Source organism: Prionailurus bengalensis, chromosome D3 (genome assembly GCF_016509475.1).
Source record: "Prionailurus bengalensis isolate Pbe53 chromosome D3, Fcat_Pben_1.1_paternal_pri, whole genome shotgun sequence".
In the NCBI taxonomy this organism is placed as follows: Eukaryota; Metazoa; Chordata; class Mammalia; order Carnivora; family Felidae; genus Prionailurus; species Prionailurus bengalensis.
In genome coordinates, this window is record NC_057356.1 from 27064831 (window position 1) to 27079843 (window position 15013).

The 15013-nt window shown below is 37.9% G+C and overlaps 1 protein-coding gene across 1 annotated transcript; it reads right to left on the reverse strand.

Moving 5' to 3' along the window:
* Positions 1 to 6775: 6775 nt before the first annotated feature.
* LOC122470457 (patched domain-containing protein 3-like) lies at positions 6776 to 8374 on the reverse strand. Its single transcript, XM_043558084.1, is given in 3 exon segments — positions 6776 to 8185; positions 8188 to 8295; positions 8298 to 8374. Coding segments are annotated over 3 exon segments (1479 nt in total). The 5' UTR covers positions 8362 to 8374; the 3' UTR covers positions 6776 to 6878.
* Positions 8375 to 15013: the final 6639 nt, after the last annotated feature.

Here is a 15013-nt window from a genome sequence, read left to right on the forward strand (position 1 = left end):
GAGAGAGAGTGAGCAGGGGAGGGGCAGAGAGAGAGGGTGAGAGAGAATCCTGAGCAGGCTTCACATGGAGCCCAACACAGGCCTTGATCCCACAACGGTGAGATCATCACCTGAGCAGAAATCAAGGGTTGAAAATGTAAACAACTGAGCCACCCAGGCTACCCTGCTGGTTTTATTTTTAAATTATGGCTTAGAATTATCATATTTCCTCTTTGGGTGAACTATCATCTTTTATTTTTAAAAAGCATAGGCTTTGTTATTTATTTTTTTAAGTTTATTTATTTTGACAGAGAGAGATAGAGAGCAGGCAGGGGAGGGGCAGAGAGAGAGGGAGACACAGAATCCCAAGCAGGTTCCAGGCCATGAGCGCACTGGTGCTCACAAACTGTGAGATCATGACCTGAGTCGAAACCAAGAGCTGTAAGGTTAACTGACCGACCCACCTAGGTGCTCCTGGGTGAACTATCACCTTATGTGTTTTTCTGGTTTACCTTTGGGGCTGTTGGGTTTTCTTCTTCATTTATGGGAACCATTCATGTATTAAAGAAGTGATCACTTTTACCTGTGGTTTGAGTCATGAGCTCTTCCCTCCACCTACTTACCCCTGCCAACTTGCTGGTGACCTCGGTGTATGTTTCTAGGTGAATTAATTAATGTTTTGGTTTCATGAGTTCTACATTTTGCGTCATAATACAAAGACTTTTCCCTTTCCTTGATTATAATTATCTACTTAAAAAATGTAAATAACCATCTGGAATTTGTTTTAGTATAATATAAGAGGTTAAGAATCAATGACATTGAGTGCTTGCTGTCAACCAAAAATTGTGCTATCTTTCTATGATAAGGAATGGCAGTTGAAACATGGCTGCCCAATTTAACGACTGCATTTTCTAGTTCCTTTGACCTACATGTGTAGACATGTAGTCTGTAATCAACTACAGAATATAAGTGGTGGTGATGTGTGTCACTTACAGGTCAAGACCTGTAAGAGGCTCTCTGTTCCATCTGCCATCTAGACACACAACAGAGGAGTCTATTTAAATTGTGACACCATATGTTGGCAGGAATCTGGGTCCCTGAACCACCATGATTAGGATAGCTACTCACTGATGAGGAACATCCACTGTGACTGGTACATGAGTGACAAATATACTTCCACTGGGATAAGCCACTAAAGTGTTGGAACCTATTATTAAAGTGGCTAGTATGGCTTTACCAATAAGGCACCCAATGAAGAGATAGCTGACCCTGACCGCTCATGTCTTAGTGCACTTCGTTGTATTCAGTGAGTACTCTGCCAACTTCCAGTGAAAGGGAAGTGTTAGTTACACAGCATTTGTAAAGGCTCTGGAAGGGAGGTAGTTTAACTTTCAGAGTTAACCACATGTTAAAGTGAGAATTCTATTTATTGCTCCTGGGTCATCCACATCACTAGACCATACATGGCAGAATCTGAAAGCAAAAGGCAGAGGGGTATCAAACCAATCCAGGCTTATTTTAATTCAACTGTTAGTGTTAATACTTCATTTAAAATAAGACATCCAAATTTAAATTAGGTGGCATACCAAGACAACAGTGGAAAATCAGTTTTTGGCTGCTGGAGATAGAGTTAACAATCACACAGGCAAATTAATAATGACCTATACTCAGCAAAATAGGCTTCATTTGTAAATGTGAATGGATAACCAAATATTACATCTGAGGAATACATGCAGAAGGAACAAGATGAGCTGATAAAATATGTACAGTAAAGGAATGACAAATATTTGGTGATGAAGCTGAGGTTGAATTTAAAAATATTCAAGCATGACAGTATGTACTTTTTCCTCTCAGCTGTCCACCATCAGCCAGATGTTACAAATGTCTGACTCTTTTTTTTTTTCAACGTTTATTTATTTTTGGGACAGAGACAGAGCATGAACGGGGGAGGGGCAGAGAGAGAGGGAGTCACAGAATCGGAAACAGGCTCCAGGCTCTGAGTCATCAGCCCAGAGCCTGACGCGGGGCTCAAACTCACGGACCGGGGCTCAAACTCACGGACCGCAAGGTCGTGACCTGGCTGAAGTTGGACGCTTAACCGACTGCGCCACCCAGGCGCCCCAACAAATGTCTGACTCTTTGAAAAACTACTTTGAAAATCAATCTAGCGCCCTACAACGGTGTTGAACTAGTTTGTGAGTGAGTCCACCATTTGTTCTTGTTGCAATTTGTTCAAAATTCGTTGTGAATCTTTAATTAAATGTTCAATGAAGGGAACACCAAAGAAACTTAAAGTTTTGAAGCCTTTAGCAAACTGGAATTATCGGAAACGAAGTGTGTGAATAGGAAGCCATTGAATTTATCACTACAAAAGGAAGGAAGGAAAGGAACAAATCAAACAAGGAGAGCTCAGACAGTGTACCTGATTTAATTTTGCAATTTTATAATTGTGCTTTGTAATTTCTTAAGTTGGGAAAATAATTTTTTGATGATCTTCAATTTTGGAGAAAAATTTACATTCTGTAATGAATGGAATTAAATGGAAAAGATTATTTTGCAACATCTCCAACTGGTTTGCCAAACATTCAAGATAATCAGAAATAGAGACATCTTATTTGATGAATGTTTTGTAATAAAACATTTGTCAAAGAATGACAATCTCAATGAAATAAAAAAGGACAGTAACGATGAACGTATATTGACTGAAATATTCCAATATTTCCAGACACAAAGGCATAATCAATAACGTTCGCAAAGCAGAATTTTTCTGAACTTAACCAGGAATCTCACCATATGTAGAAAGACTATTTTTTCAATACAATATGGGCTACAGAGAAAAGTCTATTGAAGGTGTCAACAAATTTATTAGTGATGAAATGCAAACTTGAAGAACATTACATTATTATGTACCGACTAAAAATAACAAGAACGTATTTGTAATTAGAGTCCCAGAAGGAGAAGAGACAGACAATGCGACAGAGAAACATTTGAAGAAATAAAGGCTAAAGTATTTCCAAATATGATGGAAAACATCAAGCTACAGGTCTTAAAAGCTCAAGATACCCAAGAAGGCTGAATAGGAAAAACACTACACACAACCACATCATAGTAAAATTGCTGAAAAACAACAATAAAGGAAAAATATTAAAAACTGCTAGTGAAAAAAGACATATTCCATATGAACAATGTAACAATGGAAGCTGAATTCTAATCAAGAAGACAATACAATGACATTTTTAAAGTGCTGAGGAAACCCTGAAATTCTATATCCAGTTAAAGAATTCTTTAAAAAAAAACCAAAAACACAAACAAACAAAAAAAAAGAAAACTAAAGAGAAAGCAAAGGCATTGTTTGTTCCATGACCAAAGAAGAAATCACAAGAGAAATGGAAACTTATCTTGAAAAGAAATGTTGAAAAACACCTATCCTATAAAAATTTGTGCATACAGTTAAAATGGTAGTTACAAAGAAATTTATAGTATTAAATGTTTTCTTAAAAAAGATTTCAAATCAGTGATTTAACTTACTACCTTTAAGAGCTGGAAAATTAAGAGAAAATTAAACTTAAAGTAGAAAACAAGGAGGAACATGGGGCTCCTGGCTGGCTCAGTTGGTAGAGCATGCAACTTTTGATCTTGGGGTCAAGAATTCAAGTGTAGCATAGGGGAAGGAGCTTACTTTAAAAAAATAAATAAATAAGGAAACCAGAGGAGAACAAAAAGAAGAAGCCAGTGAAGTAGCAAACAGAAAGATAATAGAGGAAATCAGTAAAGCCAAAAGATGGTTCTTGGAAAAATTTAATAAAATTGAGAATCCCTCTATCAAGAAACAGAAGGTGGGAGGCACCCTGGGTGGCTTAGTTGGTTGAGCATCCTGATTTTGGCTCAGGTCATGATCCTGGGGTCGTGGGATGGAGCCCTACTTTGGGTTCCATGTTGAATGCGGAGTGTGGAGCCTGCTTGGGATTCTCTCTTTCCCTCTGCCCCTCTCCCCTGCTCGCTCTCTCTCTCTCTCTCAAAATAAAAATAATTAAAAAAAAATAGAAAGGATATAATACAAATTAGTATCAAGAGTTACACAGGGGACATCACTAGAGACATTAAAATGATGATAAGAAAATAATCACTTGGCCACTTAATAAAAAGTGGTCATTAAAACATACCAAAACTGATCCAAGAAGAAAACATCTGAATGTCCTTATATTTGTTAAAGAAAGTAAATTTTATTTCATTTACTTATTAAAATTTTTTAATGTTTTATTTACTTTTGAGAGAGAGAAAGAGAGAGAGAGAGAGTGTGAGTGGGGGGTGGGCAGGGAGAGAGGGAGACACAGAATCTGAAGCAGGCTTCAGGCTCCTAGCTGTCAACACAGAGTCCCACATGGGGCTCGAACTCACAAACCATGAGATCATGACCTGAGCCGAAGTCAGACCCTTAACCGACTGAGCCACCCAGCCACCCCCAAAAAAGTAAATTTTAAATAAGAAACTTTTCTAGGAAAACTCTGTGCCCAGATGATTTCACTGGTGAATTCTACCAAACATTTAAGTAAGAAATTGTATCAACCATATGTCATATATTTCAGAAAATAGAAGAGGAATATTTTCCAGCTCATTTCCTGAAGGCAGCATAACCCTGATATCAAAACCTGAGGAAGACATTACAAGAAAAGGGAATTGTAGACCAATATCCCTCATGATCATAGGAACAAATGTCATTGACAACATATGAACACCACAAAGACAGCAACATATGAAAATAATAATATGCCATGACCAAATGTAAGTCAATTTGGGAATGCAAAATGGTGTAATATTAAAAAGTCATTCAACATAAACTGCCACCTTCACAGATTAAAATTAAAAAATGACATGATAATCTTCACAGATGGACAAAAATTATTTGACAAAATTCAATACCCGTTCATGGTAAAACTTCTCAGCAAACTAGGTCTAGAGAGGACCTTCCTCAAACTGATAGAAATAACTATGAAATATCTCCAGGTAATCATCATATTTAATGATGAAATGTTGAACATTTCCTGTAGAGTTGGGAACAAGGCAGTGAGATGTGGCCTTTAGAATGTTTTCCCACCTTTTACTGGATGTTTTAAGCAGTAAGCCAAGTAAGAGAGAAAGATTATATTGGAAGAAATAAAATGGCCTTTCTGTGACCTTTACATAATTGCACAGATAAAAACTACTACAGAAACTACAAAGATCCACACAAACTAATAAATGAACCTAACGAGGTTACACAGATAAGGTAGGTATACCAAAATCCATTGTATTTTTATGTAGTAGTAAAAGCAAAATGGAAAAGGAATTTATTTACAATGCCATAAAGATAAAAATATTTGGAAGTAAATCTACCTAAATCTGTAAGATATTCCTGAGAGAAATTAAAGAAGACATAAATAAATGGAGAGATAAACCATGTTCACAGATTAGAATATTCCAAATGGCTAAGATACCTATTTTCCCCAAATTGATCTGTAGATTCACCATAACCCAATCATGAACCCAGAAGGCTTTCTGGTAAATTGACAAGTGATTCTAAAATGAGTATCTAAATGGGAAGAACCTAGAATAGCCAAAGCAATTTGGAAAAGAAGAAAAATGCTGGATAAATTATACAACCTGACTTCAAGAATTAATATAAAGCTTCAGTAATCAAGGCACTGTGGCATTGGCTTTAGAACAGAGAAACAGATCAATGCACAGAAACAGAGCCACACACAAATTGTCAATTGATTCTTTGACAGAGGTCCCAAATTAATCCTGTGCTGAAAATGTAGTCTTTTTACTAATGATGCTGGGACAACTGGATGGATAATTATTATGGGAACATAATGAATTTTATCCACACTTATCAACAAATATAGATCTATGGATCATAGACCCAAATGTAAAATTAAACTATTAGCCTTGAGAAGAAAACATGGATGGATTTTTTTGTGATCTTAGAATAGGCAAAGACTTCTTAGGGAGGACACAGAAAACACTAGCCAAAAAAAAAAGATAAATTTGATTTCAAAACTTCAAAAACTTCAGTTTGTCAAAATACACCATTAAGAAAAGGCATACAAAGCCCCACACTGGGAGGATTAATAATAAGTTGTACTTTTACATAATAATGATATAGGAAGTATAATGCAATTAATATTCCACTTATAATATATAAAATACTTGAATTCCAGGCAAAAACTTGTAACAATGAAACAAAAGGAAAAAATAACTGGAGTTATACCTTATGCTTGATTGTATAGACTATAATAAGGATGATAACACTTCCTAATTTAGTAAAGGTATTTTATTTATTTATTTTTTAACGTTTATTCATTTTTGAGAGAGAGAGAGACACACAGCAGAGACAGAGCATGAGCAGGGGAGGGGCAGAGAGCGAGGGAGACACAGAATCTGAAACAGGCTCCAGGCTCTGAGCTGTCAGCACAGAGCCCTATGCGGGGCTCAAACTCATGGACTGCAAGATCATGACCTGAGCCAAAGTCAGATGCTTAATCGAATGAGCCACCCAGGCGCCCCTAGTAAAGATATTTTAATGTAAGACTAGTTAATTTTTCTCAGGATATTTTAAGTAACATTTTTATTTATTTATCTTTATTTTTTTCAATATATGGAGTTTATTGTCAAATTGGTTTCCATACAACACCCAGTGCTCATCCCAAAAGGTGCCCTCCTCAATACCCATCACCCACCCTCCCCTCCCTCCCACCCCCATCAACCCTCAGTTTTAAGTAACATTTTTAAATGGGATTTCCAAGACAAGGAAACATGCCTTTGTTTTTAGTTTATTGACTATTTCAAATAGTGTGTTTTTACCAGATTGTATTGTGGCAAGAAGGAATTGATTTGTTAGTGGATGTTCAAACAAACCTTCAAAAAAAGGTTAAGAATACTGGAATAAAAATTAGGCCATGAGCAGCCCCAAATACCATAACAAGAAACATAATCTTAAAAAATGTCCTGAAGATGTATGCTTTAGCTGCAGATAAAACACACACCCCTATTACTGTTGAAACTGCACTTTGTAACACTGTGTAGCCTAGCAGATACAATGCCTCAATTATTTTTTGGTTTACTGAGGGCTTAGAACTGGAAAAAAATGCGTAAGAAATGTGTGCAGAAAAATCGAAAGAAAACCCTATACAAATGACAAGATTAATCATGGATATGGAATCAAGATTGACATTCCAGAATTCCATGAACCCTGTTACTCCCACAATCACAGAAGCAATAGCAAAAGTTACCCACAAGGAACACCGTGGATGAGGAATGAACAATAAGGAAACAATGAACATAGCTGAGGATGCAACAATGACATTTCGAACAGTGTTTTCTAATATTGCGGCAAACTGATCAAAATATATGAATGCTGGGTTGTACACCATTAGGGGAATTTCACACTTTTCAGCTATGCTTCGTAACTGGAATAACATCATCTTCTTATTGGTTGAAGAAGAAACGCCAATGGTCTGAATGAAGCCCCGGGAAGCAATGATTTCATGTGAAGATGAAATATTAATATCATACATAAAAAGTGGAAAATTTGTTAAAAAACTGGGCAAACTGTTTATAAAAGTATTCTTATCATTTACATCTTGCCCGCTATTTTCCATATATTGCACATACTCTTGTAACCAAAACTCTGTAACATTTTTATCTACATAGTCACTGTTTTCCAAATCTGCCAGACATTTTTCCAGTTTTTGCCTAGCATCTTTATCCCAGTAGTCAAGAGTTTCAGTAACAATAACCATAACCCTGGGGCCATAATTTGAAAAATAGTCTTCTTCTACATTAAAAAGTGGTGTGATGTAGGAATCGTCACTTGCCAAATTTCGAAGGTCTAACCCTTCCTGCACTTGGAAACACCCATATATACTACTAATGATGTACAAAATGTATAGAAGCACTACAAAAAACTTGGACTCAGTGCTTGTGAGAAAAGGGTCTAAATAGTCTCTGAAGAACAAATTCATTGGATGGACATCAGTTTCTTGTTCATCTGGGAGAGAATCACATGGGACAAAGCAGGACTTTTTAAATGAAGAACACTTTTGGTCAGGAGTTTCTGGCTTTTTCAACCAGCGTAGACAGACTACTTCTCTTTTACCATCCAGGGCCATAAATGCTCCAAAACAGGTGATGTTATAAAAATAACAAAAGAGCAGTGTTGTTCCTTATAAGTGCAAAAGTATTGTACGGACCCGAAAGAGGTCATAATCCCTGTATAGAAGGCCAGGACGTTGGTGATAGTGGTGATTGTAATGGACACTGCCACTTTGGAATACTGGACAGCTGCTGTTTGATGTTATCCATGAGGCTGGTCTTCTGCCAGGCAGAAATCATTATAAACATGTCATCAACCCCAACACCTGTTAAAAAAAACAAAGAAACAATTTGCATACATATTAATATCTATGAAAAATTAAACACACAAACTCAAACCATCTTCTTTTTCCATCTCTTAGATCTTATTTATCTTGCCTGATCTGTGCTTTGATACTACTACTTTCTCTGTCACTTTCTCTGGTTGCTTCTGAATCCACAACAGAATCCACCCCTCCCTCTGTAATAACTCTGTGCTTTATTCATACTCTTATTATTTGTACATAGCACAGGATACTCTACTCCTACTCTTCATTTAGGGTGTTGTAATGATGAGTCAGGAAACATGTTGTAGGTGTTAGTCAAAACAGGATTAGCATTGTATCTTTGATTCTACTGGATGACTTGAAAGACCATTTTCTCTCATAAACCATCTTAATGAATGCACAAACACACGAAGCCAACATTCTGTTGCTTAAAATATAAACTGGACTTATCTATTCTTTTTTTTTCAACGTTTATTTATTTTTGGGACAGAGAGAGACAGAGCATGAATGGCGAGGGGCAGAGAGAGAGGGAGACACAGAATCGGAAACAGGCTCCGGGCTCCGAGCCATCAGCCCAGAGCCCGACCCGGGGCTCGAACTCACGGACCACGAGATCATGACCTGGCTGAAGTCCGAGGCTTAACCGACTGCGCCACCCAGGCGCCCCTGGACTTATCTATTCTACAGTTAGCATCTAACCAGCAATGTTGGCACCTCTCTCAAGATTTCTACTAGAGTTGACACTACTTTCACTCATGTATACCTTTGTTCCCATGTATATTGATGCAAACTCAATAAAATAAATAAGGAAATAACCTGTAATAAAAGGCTGATCTAATTTCAATTTGGGGGGATCTTGTGCATGGATTACATGGGAGGGTACTGGGAATTGCAACTTTGCCTCTGATGTTTTACAGGTATGATCAAGAAGACAGAAGAATCTGTATTGACACAAGTCTAAACATTCTGTCATAAACTGCATCCTGACATCCCATGGCTTACCAGCTTTGAGGATTTCACTTGGGCTCAGCAGCACAAAAGGGAAGAATCAGAAGTACTAGGGACCAAGAATGAACTCTTGATATGTATTAGGTATTGAAAAATTGTTTTGTGATTTATAGAAACTTATTCAGAAATTGTCCTTGAACACTTCTTGAGTTGCTTAAATCACACACACACACACACACTACTATGTACATACGGACTATTCAGTGCTGGTTTATATTAAATCAATTATGTACACTTTAACTATAGTTGTTTATGGCTGTGGGGAATACTGAGTGGCTAAGCGTGGGTGTGTACTAGGTAGGTGTGTCCTGAAGAGTTAGAGTAAATAAGTTGACATCCAGCAAACAGCTTTTCCACTGTCTCCCCACGGAAACCAAATACTATTCCTTCCAAGTTCCTTACTTTCTAAAATGTAGAATGGATAAAGAAGATGTGGTTTATATATACAGTGGAATACTACTTGGCAATGAGAACAGATGAAATCTGGCCATTTGCAGCAAGGTGGATGGAACTGGAGGGTATCATGCGAAGTGAAGTAAGTCAGGCAGAGAAGGACAGATACCATATGTTTTCACTCATACGTGGATCCTGAGTAACTTCACAGAAGACCACGGGGTGGGGGGAGGGGAAAAAAGTTACAGAGAGGGAGGGAGGCAAACCATAAGAGACTCTTAAATACTGAGAACAAACTGAAGGTTGATGGGGGGGTGGGCAGAGGGGAAAGCGGGTGATGGGCATTGAGGAGGGCACCTGTTGGAATGAGCACGGGGTGTTGTATGGAAACCAATTTGACAATAAATTATATTTAACAAAAAATAAATTGTGTCTCTTTAAATTAAAAAAAATAAAATATAATATAAACACCTTTGTTTTTCATGCTTATTGTCAAACAAATTCTGGAAGTACAAGAAAATGCAGAGAAAAAGTGTAAACAACAGTAATTCCACCCTGCATTTTTATGTATATCCATCCAGAATTTGCTCTACACAAATATGCACATATAACTGTATCTCTCTATTTCAAACACCTGGTTTCAATACCAGCATTTTTCATTTAACATTATATATGTACCTCCTTTTGAAGACTGGATATGATTCAAAAGTATTAATATGCTGTGTTTGAGTTGACCAATCCCATGTTGATATGGAATTAGGTTTTCAAAACTTTTCCGTTCTAAATAATGCTGAAGTGAATATACTCGTTCTGCTCTTTGAGTACTTGTCTAATTGTTAAGACAAATTTCTAAAAATGGAATTGCTAAGCCAAAGATATTTGCTGTTTGATGTTTAAATCTTTTGATTTGCTGCACAATTGGATTTAAAAAAGTGTGTAACAATTTATAATTTTCTCCCAGCAGAATGAGTATTCATTTATATACAACCTTCCTCATATCTTCAATCTTGCTAATATTTATTAATTTAATAAGAAGACAAGGTATCTCACTTTTGGTTTAATTTGCATCCATTCATTAATTGAGAAGTCAAATTATTTTTTCCCTCTACTTCCAGTGAGGGATGTGTGTGTGTGTGTGTGTGTGTGTGTGTATGTGTGAACTGCCTGTTCATGTCTCTTGTCTGTGTTTTTCCATTTGGGGTACTAGATTTTTCTGCCTCTAAACACACACACTTCAATTTGATTTTCTTCTCTCCTGTCACCTCATTTTGGATCTGTGGAGCCACCTGAATATAATTATTTTGCTTAATCTAACATAAATTCCTTCCCTTATCTACCCCATACCCCCACATACACAATGTGTAGCTTCACATTTGGTTTTACTCATCTAGAATACGAAATGGTGAATTTGCAACTATGATCACTAATGGCACCCCAATGTACAACATCAGGCCAAAGCCACTCACCACTGCCAAGGCAGCAGAAATCACTCCAAAGGTTGCAGCCCACATTTTGTTTTGTACACAGTCACACCTGTACATTTGGAGGGAAAAATCATGGAATTTGTGGTGGTAGCTTCCACACTGAAATTCCATCAGTTTATAACATTCTCTACTTGGACATCTGTTCAGAAAGCTCTTGGGCAATCATTCCCATACCTGTCTGCTGAAGACCTTTAATTCCCAGGCACTGTCCCAGACCAAGTGGGAAAAAGGGCAGAGGGAACAGAAAAGCTGTGAATCAGTACTTTTACCAAACTTCCTGAGCAATTCTTCTGCATCTGGGCAAGCACAAATTCACTCACCACCAGTTCAGAGCCATAAAGATATACCAAATACTTCAGATGGTTAATTACACCCTGATCTTCAAAGGGTGTCAATGGAATACAACAGCAAAGGGAGGGCAAGCTCTAGCAGAGAAAGTATCCATATTCAGTGCTCTTTTCACCCACCCTTGACTCCAAGTAGCCATAGACGCAATTCTAAACAGCTCTTGTATTTCCAAACCAGTTCAATATGTATTGTGATTAACAAAATGTATGAAAGTCTCCTCCTAAAACGTTTTCAGGATTCTCGTCTACTGGTGAAGAGGGCTCTAGGAAAGTTGCTACTAATTACAAAAGAATTAGAAATGTAGTCCATTAAAAAAATAAAAGTTTATTTATGGGGCGCCTGGGTGGCTCAGTCAGTTAAACAACTGACTTTGGCTCAGGTCATGATCTCATGGTTTGTGGGTTTGAGCCCCATGTTCAGCTCTGTGCTGATGGTTTGGAGCTGGGATCCTGCTTTGGACTTGTTGTCTCCCCTCTCTCTGCCCCTCCCCTGTTCATTCTCTCTCTCTCTCTCTCTCTCTCTCTCTCTCTCTCTCAAAAATAAATAAATGTTTAAAAAATGTTAAGTTTACTTATTTATTTTTGAGAGAGAGCACAAGTGGGGGAGAGAGAGAGAGAGAGAGAGAGAGACTACCAAGCAGGCTCCACACTACCAGTGCAGAGCCTGATGTGGGGCTTGAACCCACAAACAATGAGATCATGACCTGAGCCAAAGTCAGACACTTAACCATCTGAGCCACCCAGGCGCCCCTCTAGTCCATTTTTAATAACACAGCCTAGGGGTGCCTGGGTGGCGCAGTCAGTTAAGCGTCCGACTTCAGCCAGGTCACGATCTCGCGGTCCGGGAGTTCGAGCCCCGCGTCGGGCTTTGGGCTGATGGCTCAGAGCCTGGAGCCTGTTTCCGATTCTGTGTCTCCCTCTCTCTCTGCCCCTCCCGTTCATGCTCTGTCTCTCTCTGTCCCAAAAATAAATAAACGTTAAAAAAAAATTAAAAAAAAAATAACACAGCCTGTGCCTTTTTCTTTGCTGGACCAACAAAAATGGGAATATATAGGCAGCATTTTAAAGTATGGATTCAGCACTTTACCTACCCAATAACCACAATATTACATTTGAAAATATTGACAACCACCTCTGGTTTTATATTTTGCTTTTTTGTTAACTGCTTCAAAACAAATGACTGATACTTGTTTCTAGATATTTTTAGGAGGAGAGAGAAACTAAGTTTGGATTGAAGACTAGGAGAGTCCACTATGGAAATAGAAGCACTGATTCCAATACAGCAACATGACCATGACCTTTAGGCAAGACAACAGTAAAATAGCTAAACTTTCTTATTCTGCAAAAAAATTTCTACACCATGGTTTTATTTATTTATTTTTTTCAACACACCAGTGCTATGAGTTAAACTCAGGGCCCCAAGCCAACCACATGTGCAAAATTCCAGACCAAAAGTAAAATTCCTTGTTAGAATAAAATTTGATTATGGGGCGCCTGGGTGGCGCAGTCGGTTAAGCGTCCGACTTTAGCCAGGTCACGATCTTGCGGTCCTTGAGTTCGAGCCCCACGTCGGGCTCGGGGCTGATGGCTCAGAGCCTGGAGCCTTTTTCCGATTCTGTGTCTCCCTCTCTCTCTGCCCCTCCCCCGTTCATGCTCTGTCTCTCTCTGTCCCCAAAATAAATAAACATTGAAAAAAATTTTTTTTAAAAAAGAATAAAATTTGATTATAATGGATACTTTCTTAAAACAACAATGTTGGCAAGGGATAAACGTACCCTCACATATAAAGGGAGACCTATAAGACTCGTGACTGATCTCTCTTTTGAAACTTGGCAGGCCAGAAAGAATTGGCACGAGATCTTCAGTGTGCTAAACAGAAAAAATATGCAGCTGAGAATCCTTTATCCAGCAAGTCTGTCATTTAGAATAGAAGGAGAGATAAAGGTCTTCCCAAACAAACAAAAACTGAAGGAATTTGTCACCACTAAACCAGCCCTACAAGAGATCCTAAGGGGGACCCTGTGAGACAAAGTACTGGAGACATCACTACAAGCATAAAACATACAGACCTCACAATGACTCTAAACCCGTATCTTTCTATAATAACACTGAATGTAAATGGATTAAATGTGCCAACCAAAAGACATAGGGTATCAGAATGGATAAAAAAACAAGACCCATCTATTTGCTGTCTACAAGAGACTCATTTTAGACCTGAGGACACCTTTAGATTGAGAGTGAGGGGATGGAGAACTATTTATCATGCGACTGGAAGCCAAAAGAAAGCTGGAGTAGCCATACTTATATCAGACAAACTAGACTTTAAATTAAAGGCTGTAACAAGAGATGAAGAAGGGCATTATATAATAGTTACAGGGTCTATCCATCAGGAAGAGCTAACAATTATAAATGTCTATGCGCCGAATACCGGAGCCCCCAAATATATAAAACAATTACTCATAAACATAAGCAACCTTATTGATAAGAATGTGGTAATTGCAGGGGACTTTAACACACCACTTACAGAAATGGATAGATCATCTAGACACATGGTCAATAAAGAAACAAGGGCCCTGAATGATACATTGGATCAGATGGACTTGACAGATATATTTAGAACTCTGCATCCCAAAGCAACAGAATATATACTTTCTTCTCGAGTGCACATGGAACATTCTCCAAGATAGATCATATACTGGGTCACAAAACAGCCCTTCATAAGTTTACAAGAATTGAAATTATACCATGCTTACTTTCAGACCACAATGCTATGAAGCTTGAAATCAACCACAGGAAAAAGTCTGGAAAACCTCCAAAAGCATGGAGGTTAAAGAACACCCTACTAACGAATGAGTGGGTCAACCAGGCAATTAGAGAAGAAATTAAAAAATATATGGAAACAAACGAAAATGAAAATACAACAATCCAAACGCTTTGGGACGCAGCGAAGGCAGTCCTGAGAGGAAAATACATTGCAATCCAGGCCTATCTCAAGAAACAAGAAAAATCCCAAATACAAAATCTAACAGCACACCTAAAGGAACTAGAAGCAGAACAGCAAAGGCAGCCTAAACCCAGCAGAAGAAGAGAAATAATAAAGATCAGAGCAGAAATAAACAATATAGAATCTAAAAAAACTGTAGAGCAGATCAACGAAACCAAGAGTTGGTTTTTTGAAAAAATAAACAAAATTGACAAACCTCTAGCCAGGCTTCTCAAAAAGAAAAGGGAGATGACCCAAATAGATAAAATCATGAATGAAAATGGAATTATTACAACCAATCCCTCAGAGATACAAACAATTATCAGGGAATACTATGAAAAATTATATGCCAACAAATTGGACAACCTGGAAGAAATGGACAAATTCCTGAACACCCACACTCTTCCAAAACTCAATCAG